The sequence below is a fragment of the Ricinus communis genome, chromosome 1 (genome assembly GCF_019578655.1).
Source record: "Ricinus communis isolate WT05 ecotype wild-type chromosome 1, ASM1957865v1, whole genome shotgun sequence".
Lineage (NCBI taxonomy): Eukaryota > Viridiplantae > Streptophyta > Magnoliopsida > Malpighiales > Euphorbiaceae > Ricinus > Ricinus communis.
Window position 1 is genome coordinate 29,123,975 of NC_063256.1, and position 25,055 is coordinate 29,149,029.

Consider the following 25,055-nt stretch of genomic DNA (forward strand, 5'->3'; position numbering starts at 1 on the left):
AAATTGTTATTATCATGTTTTTATATTTTAATATTTGATAACATGAATTTATAATTTAATAATTTATAATTTTATTGTTTTATCAAATTAGTAAGTTTTTTAATTATAATTTGACAATAAGATAATTAGTAAGTTTTTTACTGCAACATGACAATGAAGTACTGATATTTTCGATTTGATAAGAAGTTTATGCCTTGTAAGTCAATTTCTTGAGTCTTAAAGTTATACATTTCCACTCGTCCTGAGAACTTATCAAGTGGTTAGAAGTGCCATTTCCTTATTTCGAACTTATACCATTATATCATCAACATACACCTTCATCTCCTTATGCATCATGTCATGAAACAAGGTAGTGGCTGCTCTTTGATAAGTCGCTCTCGTGTTCTTTAGTCCAAAAGGCATAATCTTGTAGCAGTACATTCCTCACTCAGTGATAAACGACGTTTTCAGCTTGTCCATTGCTGCCATTATGATCTGATTGTACCCGGAGAACCCATCCATAAAAGAGTACATCGCATTTGAGGCGAAACTATCAACTATTACATCTATATAAGGAAGAGGAAAGTCATTCTTAGGGCATGCCTTGTTCAAGTCTTGGTAATCCACACACATCCGGACTTTACCATCCTTCTTCCGGGCTGGGACAATGTTTGCCAACCATTCAAGATAGTCAACTACGTCGAGGAAATTGGCCTTATTGTGATCCCTTTCCTCAAGTGGTAGGTCTTCATCCGAGAAGGTGATCATCCTAGTGGTCTTTTCAATCACCGTTTTGATCATTTCTTTAGGGGTAGCTGTTGTGCTAACACTTATACTAGACAAGGCTTGAATTAAAGCCTTTATATGGTCCGATGGGTGCATCAGAAGTTCCCAAACATTGGTTGTTTTGTTTTCCTTCTTCCATTGCTTTAACAACATGATATCCCCGTCTTCAAGTGCTTACTTATCTTGCTTTAGTTCTTGTACCCCAGTTTCTTACCCTTACCCATTGTCTCAGTTTCCTAATCAGAATCTATGTATGCCTAAATGTCCTTAGCCTCAGTGTTTTGGACTTCACACTCATCCTCAGAGCTATACCAGATGTCAATAGTCATGACCGACTTCTTTTCCTCTTCTTTCCAAACCTCTTGAAAATAAGGCGCACAAGCGGCTTTATCGTCACCTGACCCACAACCACTTAGCACAGAATCCTCAATACGAATGTTGGCTGAAGGAGGCCTGGAATATTGGATCTTGAACTCGAATTTGTTGAAGGCTACCCTAGCAGGTCTTCAAACTCATATCGAGGAAGTTGCTAAACTTGAGCATGAAATTCAAGACCTTATTGATGCTAGAAAATTGATTGACCTTGACCAACCCAGCACCAGAAGAAACCCCTTACCAAACTATAATAACATGCCACCCCTAAACCAAGTGTCCATGATCAACCCTAACTTTAGCAAAGAGGAGATTATGAACCCTTTCGATTGATACTTATAATTAAATTACTAATCAACCCCTTTGATTAAGTATGTAACTTCTTAAGTTTTTCTTTGCTCAACCTTTATGCACATACTTTCATATTAGTTTCCCTCAAAAACTCAATTGCACCTTAATGGATCTTATCCATTTAGATGGATCCACTATAATCTTTACTTGGTTAAACAATATGAACAAACAAGTGTATATGAAGGGGTTAGTGGGAGTATATTAAATTTCCTAATATTGTATGTTGACATATAAATAAAGAGAAAGTGGCAAATCCTTTATCATGAGTCTACCAAGACTTACACATCCATAAAGAGTTAGAACATGCAATTACTTTCTAGGATTGAGATCTATAAAGATAGATGTGTCAAACTGCATGAATGTTTTAAACTTCATGCACATAAACATATATGTTAAAGGAGTTTAACATGGAAGAATCAAATAATGATTCTTGGCAGTGTCTCATGACATATCTTTTTCCAAAGATGTGCCATAGACACTCATTGAGAAAAAGATCATTACAGAATAATTTATGCCAAATCATAATATTTTATTATGTACATATGTCATATGTTATATACTAGATTTTATGGTTATTCTAGATGTTGATTATGAATCACATAGTATAAACTCACAAGATGAATCCATTTCATTTTTAAAAGGAACACATGAGTTTTGAAGAGAGTCTCAAAAAGGATATTCTTACAACTTGAGTTCAATACGGCTCATTATATTTGGACAATATATGAAAGACATTTAGATCTATAATATTTCTTTTAAGAATTAGGTGTGGTTCTTAAGTATTATTGATCTAAAGACTTTGATAAACAATGTAGCCATTTTCAAAGAATTAAGGTCTCATCTACGATCTAAAATATTGAAGCAATACCAATAAATGACTTATTAGTAGAATATAAAGATAAAAGGAAAGCTCATTGAGGATAACAAAGTTTATTCTCCAACAAAGCTGTTTGACCTAGCAAGAATATAATCATCATAAGAAATTTGTCGGTATTGGATACCATGATGATTGACTTTGGTAGTGTTTTAGTGCAAGTGGGAGATTGTTAGAGTATGTCCTAAAGACAAGGAGTTGTCAAATGATTTTTGTTAATTTATACATCATATATTATATCAATTTTACAAAAGATATTGTTCAACTCTTAATGGTACGAGTACTCATGGTATTATCAAAGAATAATGCAAACCATTAAAAATGAACACCATTAAATGTAAACACAAATATAAGAGAAATTATAAAGCGAGTTTATAATGATAAGGTTCACATTACATATGTTCCTAAACTTTCTTCAAAGTCGATGTTTGATTATGAATTAGTTACTAATTGTTAGATATTGATCAAATGTGCGATACTACCATAATGTGTTATCACTTACATATAAAGTAAGCAATCTGTTTCATAAGGTTGACAAATGGGGATTCTGAGATAAGCATATGGGTGCTTGTTACAAGAACAAGTTCATTAAACACGACCCCACTGAGTAGTCCATATGGAATTTAATCCAAGTGTCTATGGACAATACTCTTATTACAATCATGTAAAATGTGATCCCTAGACTTGAGATAACAGTATATTATCTTAGACGAGGATTACTACACTTTGATACTATCTTATATTGTCTTATCCATAGAGCACTCAAGGAATAGTCATTGGGTATAGTAAGATCATATGAAAATAATAAGTTATCAATAGAGAATTCATTGCCTAAAGTAATATATCATGAGATCTTATCTTAATGATTTTTTATATAATTTAACATGAAAATCCTTAGCCAATATTGTACGAATGAAGATTATGAGAAAGTGTTTCATAAATCTTATTTAAAATGTTATATGCAATTACCAAGAATAAATATGATTGGTTTAATTATAGAGTTGAAACTTACTCCATACCCTATGAATCAATTGGGATAAAAGTATAATGACAGGATTGAATTATATTGTAAAATTATTCACTACAAAGGTTGATTAAAACACTTTAATCATTCCTACACATTTGGGTGGTCATGATGCATTGCTAGATACCAATCTTGATCTATAAATATGAATTAAGTTAAATGAGAGAATTAACATCAAATTAAAGGAGTTTAGTTTATAATACATATTCATTGCCAATATATTAGGAACCTTTTGGGTGACACAAATAGGCTTTAAATGAGGATTGAAATGAGGCTTTTAAGCATTGGGCTTAGACTCATATATATTGGGTCTAATTAAAGGTTAATTAATTAATAGCTAATGGGCCTTGTATAATGGGTCTATGATTGATTTATTATCCATGGATTAGATCTTAATTAATCAAAGTCTAATTAGGAAACAAGACCCCAACTTAATGTAAGCTAGGGTTTTGTGATAATTCTAAACATTTAAGGACTTTGATTAAGAATGCCATATATATATAGAAAGAGATGATGGGGCGGCTAGGATTGATGATCTTTATGAGAAAAATATTTTCTTTAGATGAGTACCCTAGGTGGATCAATCAAAAAGATTAATTGATTCATCTCGACTTTGATTAAGAATGCCATATATATATAGAAAGAGATGATGGAGCGGCTAGGATTGATGATCTTTATGAGAAAAATATTTTCTTTAGATGAGTACCCTAGGTGGATCAATCAAAAAGATTAATTGATTCATCCCCTTTGCTTAAAAATAGCATTCAATTTCCTACATCTCTTCTTAATCTCTTAAAAATTGTTTAAGAAATCTTTGGTTAGAAGCTTGTATGGATCACCAAAAGAGAGTGGTCATTTGAGTTGCTTTGAAGTGCATCAATCATTTTTAAAGAATCAAGAATCAACAAAGCTATAAGCATTTCTTGGAAACGGCGGCATACTCCCTTTGTAAGTCGTCTCCATCTTTTAATTGTTTTATATGTTATGACTATTTTATATCAATGAGATCCTTAGTGAGAATTGAAAAAAATTTATTTTGCTTTCATTGCGCCTTTACTTATACTTTAATATCAACTCCCAACATATTGCTGCCTAATAAGGCCTCGAAGACGGACCCACATTAGTCAATCCAACAAGCCTCGTTCCTGGAGCCTTATCATGAGCACTAGAACCAGACATTAGGGTTGCATGACACAGGCCTAGAAGGAGCATGTTGGGTTTGGATGTTAGGGCGTTTACCCTTACTCGGGCCCTTAAGGTACTTAAGGCCAAGCCCATTAGATAGAGATCCACTACTGTGTATCACATGAGGGCCATTCTTTCCTCCTAGCCCCTCGTCCTGGACATCCTCGTTATTTAAGACAGCAAATCTAGAATTTCCCAACTGGGCCTTCTTTGACTTTCGTGAGATTCCTTATAGTTCCTACGCGACATTTTTTCATTGCCAACATCCTTAGGCCAAAATTCTCCAAGATTTCCAAGTTGATAATTTAATCCTCCTTTCTTATGATTCTCGCCGATCACTACCATATTATCCCCAGCCAGCACACCGTCTTTTTCTCCGGCCGACAGTCCTCCTTCCGGTGACCACACTTGCCACAATCAAAGCAAACCAATTCGTATTCAATCTTTCGAATAGGTCTTCTGAGTTTGAATTTGGCTAAGAGAGGTTTGGTAAGGTTAACCTCAACACAGATACGAGCAAACTTTCCCCTAGACACTGACTCGATAGCATCATGAATCCTTATTGGTTTGCCTATTTTGCTGCCCACTCTCATGAGGAACTCGGATCATAGTATTCTATAGGCAAACGAGGGATACGAACCCACACCAAAAAGATGGTCCAGGGAATCAACCTCAGGATCAAAATTATGGTACCACTGTCTAACTGTAAGATAGTGGTCAACCACCATCCACGGCCCTCCAAACTTGGAATAATCAAAATCGTCCTTAGATTCAAACTTGACTAGGAAGAAATCATTATCCAGAGCCACCATGTCAATCCAAAGCACGTTAATCTTATGAAGCAAGAAATTAAATCCAATCGTTATAAAGCAAGAAATTAAATCCAATCGTCCCAATAACTTTACAATGAGGGTCTAACGCCAGGGTTTGCGAAGTCTAGTCTTGTCGTCTTTGTTATAGATAGATAAATGGTATCCAAGGTTATTTAGAGCAAAAGGCAAATTATTTAGTAAAGATGACTAAGAAAAATAACTTATGTATTAATAAATGGATATTTTGATGTTACATCAAAGTTAACGACAAGGAGATAAAAAAACAAAATCAAAAAGTTTATGCAGTGTGAGGTTTTTCTTTTTGTTTTCTTTTCTTTACGGAAAGGCAACTGTCAGGTCTGTAAAGTTCATCTATGTGCTAAGAGAGCATCAATTTGGTTAAAACATCTAATATCTATCTGTATACGAGTCTTCATTGAAACATTAAGCTCCATGCTTGGATCCTTCCTTATCTACTGAACCCAAATCCAATACCTCCTCTTTCCTTCTACTTCCCATCCTCAAAAGTCCATACAACTTTCTAAATTCCCTTACTGTGTGAACACTTTCTCTGCAGAACACGCCTCCTTCCGCTTCACCTGTCTCCTGATGATCACCTGACCGAACTGATCTACTCTCACTTAACCTTTGCGCCCCCACCTTACTGTTGTTTTGCATGGCTGAAATCACTGATTTCAGAGCCCGGCTTGGAGAACTTCTGTTGGAAATCATGATCTCGCCAATCTCAGCTGGACTTAAACTTTGTCCTCCAGCCTGGAAAATTTCCTCCACCTGAGAGAAAAGCTTGTGTTCCTTCAATCCTAAGTAACTATTTGCCAAATTCTTGAATGCTGAGAAATCACATAAAGGAAACTGTACATGAACATCAATCCTTCCTGGCCTCATTACTTCTGGTTCAACAACTTGATCTTTACTGTTCATTGTAAATACCATCACTCTTTCCTCCCCACAACAGGAAACAATTCCATCCATGAAATTCAACACCCCTGATAAGCCCACAGACTTCGACTTCTCCATCAAGAATCGATCAAGATCCTCGATAACAATCATCGAACGGCTCGTAGTTTGTAATAGAAGCATATTCAAATCAGAATCATCAGAAACCTTGGAGATATCAACATCATACACATCAAAATTCAGGAATTTAGCCATGGCTGCAATAAAACTAGATTTTCCAGTACCAGAAGCACCATATAAAAGATAACTTCTTTTCCAAACTCGTCCCAGTCTGTGATAATACTGCTTTGACTTCAAGAAAGATTCTAGATCAGCTTTTACCTTGTTCTTCAAGTCACCGTCCATAACCACCGTATCCATGGTGGCGGGATGCGTAAAGGGAACCCATCTCCACCTTCCATTTCCTTGAGGCTCCCTGATCTCAAGATTCATATAAAGTTTGATTTCTTTTTTTCTCTGCTCAATCTCATCGACAGCTGAAAGAATATGCTGCAGATAAGGCCGCAGGATTCTTTTCTTATCTTTCTTCCTTAGCTTCAACACCAAAGTTCTTTGCCCATTATTATTTTCAGATTTCTCGTTGCTCCACCACACTCTAGCACTTAAGAACTTATCCTGGATGACTTGCTTTTCATCGAGATGGAGGATGATATCATTGGATTTAGGACCCGAGAAGAGGTTTGTGAAATCGGAGTCTTCCATAGCAGGCAAAGAGCTTAGATAAGTGAAGACCTTACGGAAGAGCTGGTTTCCTTGGAAATGTTCATTGAACTGTGGAACTTTGTAGAATTGGTATACATGAAAATGGTCTTCAAATGATCTCCAATATCCTACAAGAATTTGCAGAAAAGATGTTCTAAACAAGAACCGGAGGAGGAAAAACACAGGAATGACAGATACAAATACAAGAAATGTGTTGGTGGAAATCATAATCTTTATAAAAAATGAAACTAAAAGATTATTTTTGCTAGTTAGGATTTGGGAAGATGATCTTGTTAATAAAGAAGTGGGAAACTGATGCAGCTTTGTATAGACAACTTGAGCCGGCAAATAACGAGTCAAAGAGAATAGGGAAGGAAAGAAGAGAGGTTGTTGCCCTTTGGCTGTGAAATTTGAACTTGTATTTTATATTATATAATGGAATATCATTATTTATAATAAAGATTAAGAGGTTTGGCTTTAGTTATTGAACAATTCAACAATTCAACATGTATATGCTTTCATTATTCAATTCCCTTGACTAAAGAGGTAGGCTCGTGGAATTTTATCAAATGGGTTTCGTTTATTTATACTTTTCATTAATTTATTAACATTGAAAGATTCGTGGGATTAATGCTCAACTTAATTAATATGTTATTACTGTTGTTCCTATTTAGCATTAGGAAAATGTTTGCTAAGCGTCTTAGATTTCGGCCGCAATTAAACTTTTGAACTTTAAACTAATTTGATTACATTTTTAAAATTTAAAAATAGAACAATTGTACTTTTAAAATTAATTCTGTTTTTTTAGTGTAACCGTATACAAATCAATTAAATTTAGACATTAAAAAAATTATTTTATTTTTTCTGTATAAAAAAAAAATATTAACTCTATCTTTTAATAAAAAAATCCATATCATCATTATTAGTTAAATTATGAGTTAACTTTTTTATTTTTTAAACTTTGAGAGTTTAATTACTGAAAGTTTAGATAATTATTCATATTTTTATCAAAAATTTTACCTACTTTAAATAATATTTTTATTTATAAATTAAATTGATATATAAGTGTTATATATTTATTAAAGTTATATATATAAAAGATTTTGAACTCAAAACTTCAATTTTTGATATTTAATATCCGGCTACCGGATAAAGGCTAGTAATTTTCTATTGGCGTGACTTGGTATTTTAGTCATTTATAAACTGATCTTATTAAATTGTTTAAGAAAAATCAATTCTTTTATATTATTCTCCAAAACAGTTTTTCAAACCAAAAGCTTTTAAAAGATACTTTTATCAATCGCAATAAAAAATCAAAACTATAGACTATATCTTGGAGCAGCATGCGAGAAAATTACAAAATGATTGTACCATTACAAAATGATTGTACCTTACTAATTTCGTGGATTTTCCGTGTCATTTACAGAATTTTCAAAAAATGCGTCACCTATCAATTTAGGAAAATTATGTTGTGCACCTCGGATTATTTTGCAATATGGCCGGGAGGTTGGACCATATCTGCGGAATAACAGTTCTATTTTTTTATTTTTTAAAAAATTTAAAATTATAATAAAATAAATTATAAAAATTAATATTATATTAAAAAATATATATTGAGTAAAAAATCTTATTATTTATAAAAAATTAGTTTTCTACTTTTATAAATTGTATGATTGTCATAATTATTTTAATTTAAAAAATAATATAAATTAAATTTATAGATAAAATTAAATAGAATGTTAATATTTTATAATTATTTAGAATCAATATACTTTTGATAAATAATAAAATAAATTATTTATTAAAATCAATTTAATATATTTTCTAGAAAGTCTTTGTATACTTAAAAAAAATTATATTATTAGTGAATGAAACTAATTTTTATACATTTAAAAATTTAAGAATTTCATCAACATATGTAATTGATAATTTCATAAGCAAAAGTGTTATAATTTCATAATATACATCAATATTCGTTATTTATAGGTATAATATTCATTGTTTATTTTAAATATGTTCAATTTTTATTACATCCATTTTTAAATGTTCATTGTTTTAGTGAAGGTTGTTCATCATTTTTTATCTACATGTTTATTATTCTATCTTTTTTTTTTAATTCAGTAGTTATAACCTTATATATATTTTTCAAATCACTATAAAATATTTGTTTTCGTATGAAAATAATGTTGATTCTCAATAAGAGTTAGATTCATTGTTTTTATGATGCATATTTAGATATCTTATGATTGATATAAACATTTATCATTTATATGTATAATATTTATTATTTTGATAATGGATATTTATTAATTGTCTTTATAGTTAGTAAATAAAAGAAAAAATCAAGCTAAAATTGTACTACAAATATTTATATTATAGTATGAATATTTTTTTTTAATAAAATAAAATTAGCAAAGATTGAATTTCTAATGTTTAAACATAAACATTCAATATATATTTAATCAACATAAGTATACCAATCCATTGAATATAAATTTTAAAAAAATATACATAAAAGTTGTGAACGCACGTATTGTACTGGCCAGGCCCCTCAATTTGGAGTAATTTGAAAGGTTATTTCTTTTCTCTTTTTCTCTTTGTTAACCGTGCACAAGAACACAAAACAGAAGTAAAAACAAATGATCTTGCTTTAATTAAACTTTCTTTAATTAAAACCTGTAAAGAGTTGGATAGTTTTCCACCAACTTGAAGGTCACCAGCAAAATAATTTATTTCCAAATTCTGCCAACTACCAACCAACCTCCACATATACCTACATATTGTAAAATTCAAGAGAAATTCTCAGATAAATAATATTTGATTTATATTAATTAGATTATACATAATCATTAATTATTCATAATTAATAATCAACCAACATAAATAATAATAAATAATGATAACTAGTTGTTAATATGTAAATATTATTTTAATTATAAATACGTTTGATTTAAAAAATTTAAATTAGATTTTTTATTTCAACAAATACTCTTATGTATAAGATTTAATTAAATATTGAATTGAATACGTATAATGACAATTCATAAAGTTATAATTGCTAATATGTCATACAACATAAGAAACTTTTGTTAATTAATCAATTAATGTATAAATTATATTTATATAACATAATAGTAAGATTTAATTAATATTTTTAGAAGCTATAATTATTATTTAATTAAAAAAATAACTTATAAATTAATATACTTTTAGATTAAAATTATCTTTTACTTAAAAAGTAACATATCAAATAACGTATTAATAGAATAATTTGAATAAAAAATAATTCTACGATAAATATATAAACTACACACCAGCATAATTCTATATGTATAAAATAACATGTCAACTTTTTCTTATCTGTTGAAATATATATATAATAATACAATTAATTTTATTTACGGATGATCTAATAAATTAAGTCTATTTAAGAATATCTCTGGAAATATCATCTTCAACATTGTTATTTGGTACAGTTTGAATATTGAAGCAGCATGTTTTGAATGATTTTCAAATGCAGCCACATATGGAATTTCAAGCACCTTTTTTAATAGTTGCCATGAATATGCTGGTCAAGGTTTACAAGCTGGATAGTCCTTGAACAAATTCCATAAGACATGTATCTTTTAATGGTCAGTTGGTCAAACATGTTATGTTGATAGTAATACAAGTTCATGAGTAATGGCTAATCCTATGTTTTGGGAGCAGCTGCCGGAAAAAAAAGGGATTTACGCACACAATTTCTTGTATTAGAAGAAATTGTCCTATGTTGCTTCTTGTCTTGGTTGTCCTGTTTCTCTAACCCTGTTATGGTCGCTAAGGTTTATTTCCTCAGCATATAGTTTCTATGTTATAGCAATTCAAACCCATTTTTTCAAACAAAATAATTTGATTTGTATTAGAGCTTTTATAATCAGATTTCAAATCTACATAAATTTTCACCAAATTCGTTTCTAAATCTAAATTCACCTTGTATTTAGTTTAAAAGAATCCCATAAAATTATATAAAATTTATTTACAAATTCAAAACTTAATTTAGTTCATATTATATTTTATTTCAATGAATTTTATAAATTTTTTCTATAAATTCAAACTTTATGTTTTTGAGTAAAATTAAAACTTATTTAAATTTTATTTAATCAAATTTAAGTGTATTGTAAAGAAAACTCACAATTTCTAACATTTTTTAATTTAATCACGTCTTTTTAATTATTGCAATATCATTCAAAATGTATCATATTTTTTCAAATCAATACACCTTTCCGGTGAAACAATCGGCAGTCGGTGTATGATAGAGTTTGACATCTAAGTTTGACACGTTAGAACGTTGCATTTTTCACCCTAAACTCACTGTCTTAAACCTAAAGACCATTTTTCTTTAGTTAATAGCCATGTTATAGAATATATTTTAATTTGATATGTGTTATAATAGGTTAGACAAGGTTACGGGGTACGCATGTTTAAAGAGACTGGAAACATGCAGTGTAGCACAACTAATTATGTGTTTGGGATGATATGTAATGAAAATCTATACTACTTATTGTGGCATATTGATTGTCTACAGATGCCTCAAACTAAACGATCAAAGTACATCAGTAGGACTAAGGCAGCATAGATGCTAGTGAAGGAATGACTATAACACCTTCATATGCAAGACCAACGGCTTCAAGTCAAGTTGGTAGAGGAGACAGGGGTGGCAAAGGTGGTAGAGGAGGCAGAAGTGGGATGATTGAAGGAAGTGTTTTGGGCACTCAAGAAAGTCAAGCTAATTAGAATCTCTTAAGAACTACATAGAACTGTTTGGAAAGTGGATCTTTTTTATAGTCATATGGATTAAACTACTATTTTGTCTAATATTGTTATATTGGCTTGTAGAAGCAAAACAATTAACTTTCTTTTTGTGTTATGCATTAAACTGCCATTGAGTGCTATCAACTAATAGAAAAGATTTTAAGCATTTTGCATTATTTATAATCCAATGCACAAGTAATTTGCTAAAACACATTAAATTTTCATAAATGATAAGGAAACGTAGATCATTACAAACAACATAACCAACCCAATACTGCTAGCTAAAGAAAACATAACATAGCTAGTCAAATGCATCATAATATAGCTGGTCAAACATATAAGGTAGCATCAAATATTTGCCCTCCTATACCAAATGCACACTTAAGTGCAATAACAACTAACAATACAAAAACTACTAGGAAAACAATACAACTTATTTTCAAACAGTTTGTTATTTTTTTCTCAAACATCTTTTTCCCCAAGTAGTTTTCAATTGTCTGCCTCAAGGTGCTTGATCATCTTCCTCATATTAGAATTAATTACACACACATCATTAAAGCTTTTCAACATATTATTATATAACTCATACTTTTTTTCGGCATCTATCATCTTGCCAACCATCACTTTCTCTTTCTCCCTTTCATCTTTCAACATTAACCGACTCATCACCTCCTTCTGTTGTGTTGGATTGTCACGATCCACCCATTCAAAATAATTACAATCATCATACTAGTCATAACCAAAAGTCCACAATTAAATTGGACCAACATATAACTCACAACTATGAATTGAACAATAAAAGCTACACAAATATACAAATAACTTAACTTACGAATGTGGCAACGAAAAAAATCTTCTTCCTAAGTTTTCATGTCATGGAGGTAAATATACCAGCATCAAGCTTGTGCTAGCACTTTTCTATTCCATCTTATTTGTATATGAAGCTCAGTTGTGTGAAAAGTATGCATTTTTGCTCGAACAAGATTTCAATATAAAGTTCACAGATGTTCAAATTAACAGTTAGGGTTTTTTCTGTACTGTCAATTGAAGAAGAAAAGAGGTAATTTGGCTTCTAGGTCAAAATTTGAGGATTTAAGGTAAAATGTAAAAGGTTCATAGCCTCTAAGTTTAAAACAGTGAGTTTAGGGTGAAAAACGTAGCATTCCAACCTATCAAATGAGTTTGGCTTAGGTGTCAAATTCTCTCATACACCAATTGTTATGTCATGATTGTTTTATTGGAAAAATGAACGGTGTATCAATTTGAAAAATATATACATTATACATTCAACAATTAGAAAGAGATAATTAAGTCAAAAATACGCTAAAAGTTGTGAGTGTTTTTTGCACATAGGTCTCAAATTCGTAAAACTAATAATAACTATACTAAATTTTATAATTATAACTAGAGTTTTCAATTAGTAAACTAGAATATTTCATAAAATTAAAATATTCTCCTAACTTTATCATTTATTTATTTTTTATAATCTTTTGCTATATTTTAAATTTTTTATTTGAAATGAATTATACAGTTAATTAAAACTGAAAACTCATTTAGAAATGTATAAATTTAATATAATGTAATTTCAAATAAACTTTTATTTATACTAAATAAACTATAGCTGTGTTTCATTAAAATTCATTAAGAAAATTATTTTATTTTAATAAATTCCTTAATGAATCCTAACCAAACACAATATTATTATGTTTGGCCAAACAAAAACTAAAACTAAATTGAAATTCTATCTTATTAAATTGATAGGATTTCTAAATCAACTCTCAACTTATTATTATTTTTTTTCTTATACTAGCATACAATACAATTGATTCAGATGTCTTATTTTTCCCGCTTCTCTTTCATTTTTGTTAATTTTTATCGTTACTTCATTATATAGATTTTTAAAAAGTCTAAGAATTTTGGATTCAATATTACACTAAAACCAAACACAAAATCGATTCCATTTAATGAAGTCTACATTTATTATATAGACTACCAAATAGTAAAAATATTTTTCTTTTCTTATAATTTGTAAATGAAAATTGAGTTCCCCGCAAGATTTGACCCAAACACAACTTAAAAGTAAATTTAAATGATCTTAGTAAGCACATGCAATTTGATACTTGTACCAATAACAGCTGCAACATTTATGCCGAACAAAACAATCCTAGGTAATGATTTTACTAAAGAACAGCCCTTTCTTTGTGTACCCAATTGACCTTCAAATGATCAATAAATAAAGGATTGAATAATTGATCCAATTAGTAAAGTCCACATGCTTTTGGAGAGATCATTCCTCAACCATTAGATACTAAAAGACAATCTTCTTGGAGTTTCTCTCTTCAATATAGCAAAACTCCAAATCCAGAAGAATAAGGATAGTGACATACTTGAAAACCTGAGGCCAAAACTCACCCATGTTAAGGTGCTGTCATTCTTCTTATGATAAGACTAGTCAGTCACTGTGTGTTCCATGTGTAAAGATGCTTTCTATTTGGCCTTATTTTTCTTCTGTGATCTCCTGTACAACAGCCAAATATAAGAGAAGGTGATGAGAAGTGCAGAGAATGTTCATACAATCACTTTAATCATTGATGACATTGTGTGGTCAAAACATGCATTCATGATTGAAGCTGGAATTAAGGCAGGCAGCAAGAGAAAAAATGCTTGCAACTTTCCAGGTATGAGATAAGCTTTTGCTTAAAAGGCTGTACCTGCCTCCTGCTTTAAACAAGAATGGAGTTGACACCAGACTCCAGTGCCAGCTCTTTCCATAACCAACTTTAATCATTACTGGTTGTGGAAAGTACCAAATCATATATGAACTCGATACAAAAAATTATTGCCAATGCATATGGTAAAGCCCCAAGCCCTGTTGACATGACTATTAACTAAAGAGAAACAGCTTCCATTATCCACAATTCATATACCAAGATTATATAGTTCATATGAACACACAAAGTTTAGTGAACACAAAAAAGTTTAGTGAACACACAAAAAAGTGCACACGTGTCTTGGGCGTGTATATCATTTGTTCATATGCTTCCGCACAGCAAATCAAGACAAATGATTTCAATTATTCCAATAAAAGACAATATAATACGAAAAAGATTACTATGCATACAGCAGAGAAACAAACGAAAATGCACATGAATGTGTGTCTCATGTGGGTCAATTCATTCAGCGAAAGGAAAAGAAATCAAGAGTTCCATACAATGAACATTTACTAACATACTTTCCAACTGCTACATCAAATCACGGAATTCTATAAGACAGCTTTGATAACAATTGGTCAGATCAGAATAAAAGGTCACTATTCTCTCGAGTGTAGCCCTGTTAATAAAAGAAAAGCACCCCGTAGTGACAAACAATCATTCTTCTATAACAAGATCCCAATCCTAAGACTATAAATTGAATCCCAAGTGGCCTAAACATCAATAGCTCAATAGTGGATTACAAAGATAATGAATTCAGCATGAGATCCATAAGCAAAGCCCTAGATATATCAAATAAAAATTTCTCTGGGATGATCTTACAAACAACAGATTCTTCGGAAGGAATTAAAAAGAATGTCAAGGGTCCTGGGCATCTGAATCTGACTGAAGGTTCAAGATTTGAGAAACTACAAGCTTAGAGAGTTCATTAATTGTGGCTTGAACCTGGTAATCATCTGATGATGTAGACCATCCAGCTGGTTGTGAGCTTGACCTAGTGTACTCAGTTGCAGCAACCTTTGTCTTAGTTGATGTAGCAAGCACTTTCTCCAAATCTGTCTGGGACAGTGGCCTTGGTTCCTGAGAAAAGAACCATGCTCAAACTCAGTAAAGAATCAAAAGCATTTTAAACATCTAGATACAAGAAACAGTGTGATACCAAAAGTTCCCAAGACTCGATGCAAAATAAGGCTACTTAAGAAGCCTTTAATTTTCACTTCATCTTTCTTTTTGAGGAATAACATTACCTTAAAACCTAATTTATGGAGGAATTGCAAATTGATCCCAAGAGAACAAATGTACAGCAAATTTATTGCTTAGTTATAAAATATCAACACTGATTTCGGACAAATGCAGAGACGCAAAAGAAGAAACAAAAAACACCAAAACAAATTCAGGTATAATTTACTAAACTAAGTAAATACTGTTAAATCATTGAAAAGGCGTGGAAAATTAGTCAGAGAGCAATAAATCACAAGCGTAAAGGGGTAACAGAATTTTAACATGGCAAAACTATTTCCATGACTGAAAGGAAAGGGGACATTTACATTTAAGCATGTTACACCAAATGTAGCAAACAAGATCATAGCTCTTTCAATTCCATATATAGCCTACAAGCATGCATCCAAAGAATTTTCATAGGCATAAGTATATCAAAATATCTCAAAAACTACATTGGATGTGACACAGAGTTGCACAAAAGGAGAAGAAAAGGGTATCTGATGACTGTTTGGAGTGCCTTGAACAGATACTTGGGGTTACTGTGGCTGGAAGCCTTGAGAGAAAGAGTGCATAACAAAAAGAAGAGAGGTGGACAAAAGAGAAATCATGCTAGAGAAGTCCATGTGCCATCAAAACAGCTAGTCATAACATATTCAAATCTAATGAATCAAAGACCTACAAATTTAACCAAGCTATATAAATATTTATCAGATGGACTACTTTATCTGTTCAATAAGGACTGCATCTTATAAATGTTGATATGCTAGATCACTTAGTAGAAGTAAAAGCTTTCTAAATATAATTATTCCTATAGGGGGAAGCTTCCTAATAAGAAGATAAACCCTTAATAGAACTGACTAAAAGAAAGTATTGAAACAAAACAATTCCCGAGCCTTAGTCTCTAATTGCGTTGAGATATCACCTGCATTCTATTCCTTCAAACATCATAATGTTCTGTTTCTCACTAGCTGCCTAAAGGTTTTGTTTTTTGTGATTGATTTCAGTTTTCAACGAGGCAAGTCAGTGATAGCACAAGAAGAAACTTTTTGGGGTATATTTCACCTGCAGTTCTTAATTTTTAAGTGTAGTTTCTATTGCAGTCTTTAAATTTCCATTTGTATCTCAAAAATCATTGCACTTTAATTTTAGTAACGCTAAAATCCATTTTGCCTGATTACGGAAAAATTTCATTGCGGACATTGAAATGGCATCATAGCTTGACGTAGATTTAATATTTTTATGAGTTTCAAAAGCTCATGGTCGTATGATACCATATCATATTTTAGTACGATTTCTTTCAGAACTGAGCTAAATGAATGTTATTGTTACTAAAACTAAATTGTAGGGACTTTAGGATGCAAAATAAAATTTAAAATTGCAATAGGAAACACAAAATCTGGGACTGCTTCGCTGACCTGAAATAGAAATAACATTGTGGAAAAATCTCTTGTATAATGCTGGAAATAACAAGTCAAAATCCCAAACTTAAAACATAAAGTTCATAAAGGAATGAACTGTGTCGTGATGAAAGCACTACCGTGAAACTGGCTTTGATGACACCATGATATCATCTGCTACATTCTAAGTGACGCTACATTGGATGACCTTAAATAACTTTCCAAGGAGCTCTTAGTAGATAAAAAAAGAAAATTTTAAAGAATTGAAGGAGGGAGGGAGCTGAGTACCACAGGCATATGACAGAGTTAACAATAAGGCAATAAAAACAGGTATGTCAAATTGTTTCCTAGGTGGGATACACTACTACATGTGAAGTTTGAGTTCAAGAATTTCTTCTCACAGGAGAAATAATTTAGCTGCAAGCATGCTCATGTATATCAGATATACCAGTCAAAACGGATCTTATACATTTAGATATTAAATTACCCAGCCTTTTCCACCAAGAAATTACATTCACCATATATGAAACTAAAATTTATATATCCCAAGTTAAGACAATTGAACAACCGAGCAATATAGCAAAAGAAAGGTATGTTCAATATACTCACACTGCAGTTTTTCCCCTTCTTTTCTTCATCCAACAAGTCCCTGATAGCAAAGTAAGCTGCTTTCTTGCAGAGTTCAAGTAGATCCGAACCTGTATAACCTTCGCACAAGCTTGCGATGTAATCAAAGTCAATGCTGTCATTCACTCTCTCACCTTTCAAAATAACCTTCAATATGGCAGCTCTCTCCCTGCGATCAGGGATCCCAATCTCAAAGGACTGGGGGAGGCGCCGAAGTATCGCTTCATCAAGTTCTGATGGGCGATTTGTTGCAGCAAGAACCATCACTCGTGCATTGTCTGTAAGCATGTAAGGTTAAAAAAAAGGAAAAAAAGAAAAAAAAATCAGGCCAAGCTAATCTAAATGCAATTATTTCAAATTCACATCTGATATGATACATGTCAGATAGTCGCTATGTAACAACTGCTTTCGGTAAAGGACTCACGATCTGTTGTAAACCCATCCCACAAGGCCATGAACTCAGTCTTCATATTTGTTAATGCCTCATGATCTGTTGAACGGCGCTGCCCCAAGAAACTGTCAACTTCATCAATAAATATAATAGCAGGCTGAAGCTTATAAGCCAGGCTAAAAACAGCAGCCACTGCAATAATATAGCAGAAAAATCAATAGTGAACCAGGTTAGTGCATAGTCCCTAGCCGAAAGTTCACAAATGCAATTAAGTCTTCACTTAACCTACTTCCGGTCAACATGAAAATTCATTTTGTATGCATAAACCCAAAAAAAAATAAATAAATAAATAAAACAAAAGGCATAACAAGAACTCAAAGGACAGAAAAGACAGCCAAGATCAAACAGAAAAACAGCTTTGGCAACCTCCATCAATAAATTAACAAACTGTACAAACAAATAAACTTCCTTTTAAAAAATGAAGAATCCAAAAGTGAAAAAGAAACTTACCAACTTCAAAAAATTTATCACATACACTTTGACAGACTTAAAGAAACATTCTGACAAAATACCAAATTTAACACCCATTCTTTAGCACAATAACAATGCAGCGATTGTGCTATTTGACCATTCCGATATTATCTATTAATAGGGACTAAAGAAAAATTTATCTGCTACCAATTAGACTATTTTCCATTTATAAAAGTAATAAAAACAGAACAAGGAATCATAAAAGTTAAAGACATATAAATGTCAAGTGCAAAGAAAAAAAACCCACCACATTAGTTTCCAAAGAAAATAGCACAAACATAAATTCTATACTCACCGAGCTTTTGTGCATCACCAAACCACTTGCTCATCAGATTGGAGATCCTCACATTAATAAAAACAGCTCCAGACTCTCTTGCAATAGCCTTGGCAAGCATAGTTTTACCGGTACCTGGTGGTCCATACAATAAGACACCTTTTTGCGGACCAAGAAGCTTCCCATGTGAAAAGAGCTCAGGTCTCTTTAGTGGAAGAATCACCAGTTCATATAAAGCTTGTTTAATAGTTTCCAATCCTCCAATTGAATCAAATTTCACATCAATTTGATCAGGATTTATGACATCGCAGGCTATCACATCCTGTTAAAAACAAACAGAAATCAATCATAATTGCAACAATTTAATATTACTCAACCAATGATATTGACCCTAAACCTAATAGAGCCTTCGTCAGAATCAATCATAGCTTTATACAATAAAATCAATTGCTGGAAAGAAATTGCATCTTCTTCCATATGCCAAAAAGAAAGAGGAAAGGCTTCTCCAATGCAATTTTTTTTTCTTGTCCCCTATGATGTTTATATCATGCATAAATAACCAAACCTAGGTCTACTGATCACAGCACGAATAGTTATTCCGATTCATAAAAGAAGTGGGTAGTAACTTAGATTCTCACCTAAAAATCTCTCTCCTCTCATTTAAAGCTGGATGTTTCATACATATAGGTATTCACTTTCTGCATTTGACATAAATATCTCTGAAACTAATCATCAGAAAATTTCAGCCATTACCAAGAATGTCAGACATCATCATAGCCGATATTAATTTTTGAAATTTGTTCGACCTCCAAAATCCATACAAGGGCATTATACAGTATCTCTAGAGTTGCAAAATGCAATTCATGAAACATAAAGAAGCCATTCAACTACATGCTTAGAGTTTTAAATACCTCCAACTTGCAAATCTGTTACTAGTCGTTACCAAACAATTCATTAGTCCAATTTACACCAGAAAATTCTTAAACTACCAATATACATACTTCCCTTTGGTGGGCTCTAAATCCCAAGTTAATAATAATTTATCAAACCAATATAAAATCTTTTCTATAACAATAAAGAAACTCAATTCCAAGCTTTACAGAACCAAAACCATTCTAAGCCACAGAAAAGAACCCCAGAAAAAAGTAAACTGGAGAAATTAGAATTACCTCATAGGGGTTGGTCTGGACAAGAGGGCGACCCAAGCGCTTCGCGATTTCCTTCTTCTTCTTCTTCGAAACTTCGCGGTTCGGGTCAAGATGTTGGAGCCCCGCAAGCAGTACAAGGTAACTTAAGGCTGCACTTGCGGCGTATAATGCTAATTTTTGCAAAAACGTCGTCTCCGATGATCCCATTTTCCTTTTCTGTTTTCTTTCGTATGAGTTTTCTTTTTTTTTTTTTTGAAATCTTCTTTCTTATGAGTATTCGAACTCAATAGAATTGTTATAAAAAATAAATAAAATTGGATTATTTATAGGGTCCTCTAGCTTCAGAAGTTCTTGGCGACTGCTAAGAAAGGGAAGGGGAAGAGTTTTCTTCGAAGTTGTATATTTGTTAGAGTACGAAAATGCCCTTTCCATTTAACGTCGGTTCCAGACGCTACGTCATTGGTCTTTAGTTATAAGGCACCAGATGCGCCAATTTTAATTATTTAATATTTTAATTCTCAATTTAATATAATAAATACTTAAATTTTATAATCTCTTAAATATTTTAATTATTTTAATTTTATTTTAATGTAATAAACGGCCATGTGTTTAAGGTAATCACAGTTATAATCATATTATATTATAATTATGATATATATAAGAGTGTAAAAAAGAAAGATAAATAAATTTACTAAAATAATTTTATTGATTATTTAATTAATTTTATTAAGTAAATTATTTATTAATTGATTTTATTAATAATAAAAATACTCATAATTTATAAGTATAAGTCTAATATTAAAAATCCAACTCTACAAGAATATTGGGAGCAGCGATTTTGGATGTGCACCTAAGTGTTTTTAGCAACTACGGCATTGTAAGATTTTTCAACCTAATCAGAAACACACTAACTAGTCACTAAGGCTAGCGCAGAAATAGGAGTCGCCATCCGAATAATCACAAACACATTTTTACTAATGAGTGGCTTTTTTCATATTCGATAAGGAAGCTTAAGCCACAGAGTTCAGAGATGGATCCGGAAATCAACTTCCTTATTTATGTATATTAGTCTTTAAATTTATTATTTAACAAAATATTCTCTGTAAATGCAAGCATTTTATATACAAGCATGTCAAAATATCACACAATACACCTAAATCTATCCCATTTTTATTCAAGCCCAGCCCATATTTTGGTTATTAATCTTACTTACTAACCAATTATATATAAGGTCCGTATATTCTAGCCCAATTACATATTATACTCTTTAGGTTCCAGCCTTTAAGCCTCCTAGACTAATTGTTACGAGAAAGCTCATTTATTGTGATTTCAATCCTAACTAAGTTCAGACCTTGACTAAACATGTCAATGCCCACTAGCTTAATTAAAATATAGGTTTTATGCCCAATTAAGATGGATTAGCCTATTTAGACAATCAAATTTATGTTGGATCTGTCTTTTAGCTCTAAGTATATATGACCTTTTTTATTAATCAGTCATGTAATCATGTATTGGGTTAACATACAATAAACAACAAAAATAATAAAAGAAATAAAGCATAAAAGAAAACTCTAGCTATTACAACACGCCTACAACTATGATTACAAAACCAGAAAGGCTTAAAACTGAACAAGGGACAAGAATACATTATAAAACGCTAAAGAAGTAAAAAGTAAAAGGGTCCAGCATGAAGAGCTGATCGGCTCTAGAGTCTAGGGGCGGGTTCTTGTCGATTTTCCTTTTTCATCAGTAAGCCATCATCGTACAAGCCTGTGTAGGTCTTGGGATTCATTATTTATAGCTTTTCCACCTATGATAGGAGAACATTTCGGATTATCATCCGAACTTGATCCTTTTTAGAAGGCTTGTTCTTCACTAAAACTGCGTTGTTCCTCCATCTAGTCAAGAAGTTAGAAAAGGATTCGTTAGGTTTTTGCTTCGTCGATTCTAAATCTCTTATAGAGACTTCTAGGTGCGCATTATAGTCATATTGCTGCACAAAAGTATCGCAAAGCTTTTTTCAATTAGATTTTATGGGTCTTTTCAAACCATGGTACCAGTTTACAGCTAGCTCTTCTAATAAGAATACAAACTCTTGATGATTTGGATCTTAGCCAAAAGAGTAGTACTCATGATAGTAGCATATTGCTTCAAGTGCACTTTTAGATCTCCAGCTCCATTGAACTTCTGCATTTCAGACATATGAAATTTGGGAGGCAACTTGTCTTCTCCAATCAGCATCGGTTCATCGAAATCAAAGATTGAATCTAAACCTTGATCTTTTACCATATCTTGCATCTTGTCAAGTATTTTATCAGACTATGCAGAATCTCAAATTCTATAACAGTTTTTGTAGTAAGAGCAGACTCTTTCTTAGCTTGTTCTGTCATGTAGTCATCTAGATTCCAGAGGTGATCACCATGTGCTTCTTTATCACGAGTAGTTATTGCAGTAGTAGTAGCAGTCTTTTGGATAGTCTTCTTCCCAAAAATCTTAGCCAAAGCTTGCTGGAGTTCCCCTCGGATCATAATCCGTAGATCAGCCATGATTGCAGCCTTGATAGCATCAATGTCTTGCTCATGGGCCATCTTTGAAAGTATTGGACTTCTTAGGCTCTTGTATACTATTGTCTCGATTGCTAGTGAAATGAGTCCTCTTGACTCCCTTCTTATTTTATCCAAACTAAGGATGGTAATCTAAAATGGCTTCAAAATAAAGAGTTAGTATGATGCATGAAATTCATGTTATGCATGAAGCACATGCAATGCATAAAGACAAAGAAAAGGGTTAGCAAATAAATAAATATTTACAAGTTACTACCCAAAACACCCTTCCAACCTTAATTCTCTTGCACACGATTCATGGTGAATCTTTCTTGCCTAGGATTTTGGGTCTGGATTTTCTATCAGTAGGGGATAGTAGGCTCGAAGTGCATGCCATAAGCTCTTAAAGCATATTAAAGCAAACAATGTGATGTTTTTCAATATAAGTATAAAGTCTGCATATTTTCGGGCCTAAGGCCTAATTCCACATGTTTTTGGGCCAAGACTTTCTAATATGTGGGCTTAAGTACTTATAATAAGGAACATCTCACATAGCAAGCAAAATGGGCTCCTATAGGAGATTACTACTGTCATTACTATGAGCTGAGTCTTGGATAAGGATAAAAGGCTCTCACAAATAAAAAGTGTTCTTCTTTGGCTCATCTCCCCAGTTAAGGGTCCATGCAACGAAGGAAATTCAGTCATTACTTATGAGTGATGGTTAGCCAGTATGATAATTTCCAAGGTTCAAGTGGAACTAAAGAACCACTAACCGACAACATCGGGGCTATACGGACCAAAGTGCATAATGGGTGATAATGGTGTTGTGATGTAAGAATCACTTGTTAAATAATAAAATTAAAGACAAAGATACATTAGAATTAACTTCTCTTATCCCAGTGGAGTCGACACCGTGGGCACGATTTCGGGCGCGCATCCAAGTGTCTTTAGCGGCTACGACACTGTAAGGCTTTTCAACCTATCGAGGACATGCTAACTAGTTATAAAGACTAGCACAGAGATAGGATTCGCCACCCGGGTAATTCACTAGGACACTTTTACTAATGAGTGAAGTTTCTCAATTCTATAAGGAAACTTTTTCACCACCCGACTTGTGGGTCCGTGATCGGCACTAGGGAATGGGTAGGCGTAAGGCCATCAAACCACGTAGTAAGCCTGACCATTCACTAACTTTATCAAATTTCAATCCAAAAGTACTGATCCACAATTAACTTTAACCATCAGGTTCTACATATTTAGAATTTGGACTGCTAACATGAATAGGTAAGACCAGAATTTACATGAAATTGCAAAATGATAAATCTAAAATTTCTACTGTGGAGATTCTAGAAGTTTAAAAGTCAAACATACCAAAAATTTGATACATAACCCGAAGATGAAAGAATCAGGCTGCTAGATGAAAAGAACTGCAGAAAAACTAACCACACTTGAAAAATAGTTAAATTGAGACTATCAGTCTCGGGAGTGAGTTAAAATCATATATCCAAAAAAATTACAAACACTTCAATAACACATTTATTTAATTTAACATAGAATATTAAGTCATGCAAAAATATACATGTCATGCCATGCTTCTATAAAATAAATTTCACATACTACGGGACGGAATACTTCAGTAGAACTCTAATCCCCATTACTAAATAGTCTTAGCCTTTCGGCTCTCTCGTTCCAACAGAACTGGCGCCTAGAGACCGAAGCTCGACCAGGGTCCTTAAGTCCAATCTGGTCACTTGGATTTCCAATAAAGCCGGCGCTTAGAGAGTAATGCTCGACCAGGGACCTTTACTCCGGCAAACTCAGTCTACTTAGCCCAAAGAGTTAAACTCGACCAGGGCAAGTCCTAAATTTACCTTTTTAAAATTTACTTTTTACTATTTGTCTTCGATTCACATCAGTGCGCACTCGGTCCTGATGTAACCCATCAGGTGGCATGTTCTACTTCCGTCTCATCCCAAGTCAACATGCATTCACAATAACCATAATGTAGAAAACGATACATATATAAGTAGTAATTAAATAAATAATTAAAATCTTAAATCATTTAATCAGAATTGCTGTGAAACTTTAGCATGACATACATGTGAAGCAGATATATGACTTTAACTCACAGTTCTGACGATCTCCTAACTCTGCTCTGAAGCCTCGAATGGAGCGAGCCGAACTGACGGATTTATCTCATCATGAAAACAATTTGATTAGTAAATATAAAACCTTTGGCAATTAACCCTAGGCCTAGACTCCAAGAATTAACTGTCTAAGAATCTCGGCTCAGAAGAATTCTATCAAAAATTTGGTAGAACCTCCCCTAGATTATGGACATTTACCCTTCGTATAACG

General features: G+C 32.4%; 3 protein-coding genes across 6 annotated transcripts; all 3 read right to left on the minus strand.

The window, feature by feature from the left end:
* Positions 1 to 423: 423 nt before the first annotated feature.
* Positions 424 to 918, minus strand: LOC125369935. The gene has a single exon (XM_048373406.1). The coding sequence runs from the start codon at positions 916 to 918 to the stop codon at positions 424 to 426; it is 495 nt and encodes a 164-aa protein (XP_048229363.1).
* A 4,673-nt stretch (positions 919 to 5,591) lies between these two features.
* Positions 5,592 to 7,472, minus strand: LOC8276861 (AAA-ATPase At2g46620). The gene has a single exon (XM_002515630.4). The coding sequence runs from the start codon at positions 7,289 to 7,291 to the stop codon at positions 5,828 to 5,830; it is 1,464 nt and encodes a 487-aa protein (XP_002515676.1). The 5' UTR covers positions 7,292 to 7,472; the 3' UTR covers positions 5,592 to 5,827.
* Positions 7,473 to 12,156: 4,684 nt separating this feature from the next.
* LOC8276860 (outer mitochondrial transmembrane helix translocase) lies at positions 12,157 to 20,560 on the minus strand. Of its 4 annotated transcripts, none has more exons than XR_007216268.1 (7): positions 20,176 to 20,560; positions 19,028 to 19,328; positions 18,235 to 18,393; positions 17,793 to 18,088; positions 15,511 to 15,645; positions 14,267 to 14,372; positions 12,157 to 12,529 (listed from the first exon to the last, which is right to left on the minus strand). XR_007216268.1 is itself a non-coding variant. In XM_015717184.3 (6 exons), the coding sequence occupies exons 1-6, from the start codon at positions 20,359 to 20,361 to the stop codon at positions 14,352 to 14,354; spliced, it is 1,098 nt and encodes a 365-aa protein (XP_015572670.1). In that variant the 5' UTR covers positions 20,362 to 20,560; the 3' UTR covers positions 13,810 to 14,351. The 4 variants fall into 4 exon arrangements, 2 of the variants coding, with proteins under 2 accessions (XP_015572670.1, XP_002515675.1); XR_007216267.1 differs by having other exon boundaries at positions 12,157 to 12,583; XM_015717184.3 differs by lacking the exon at positions 12,157 to 12,529 and having other exon boundaries at positions 13,810 to 14,372.
* Between the last annotated feature and the right edge of the window lie 4,495 nt (positions 20,561 to 25,055).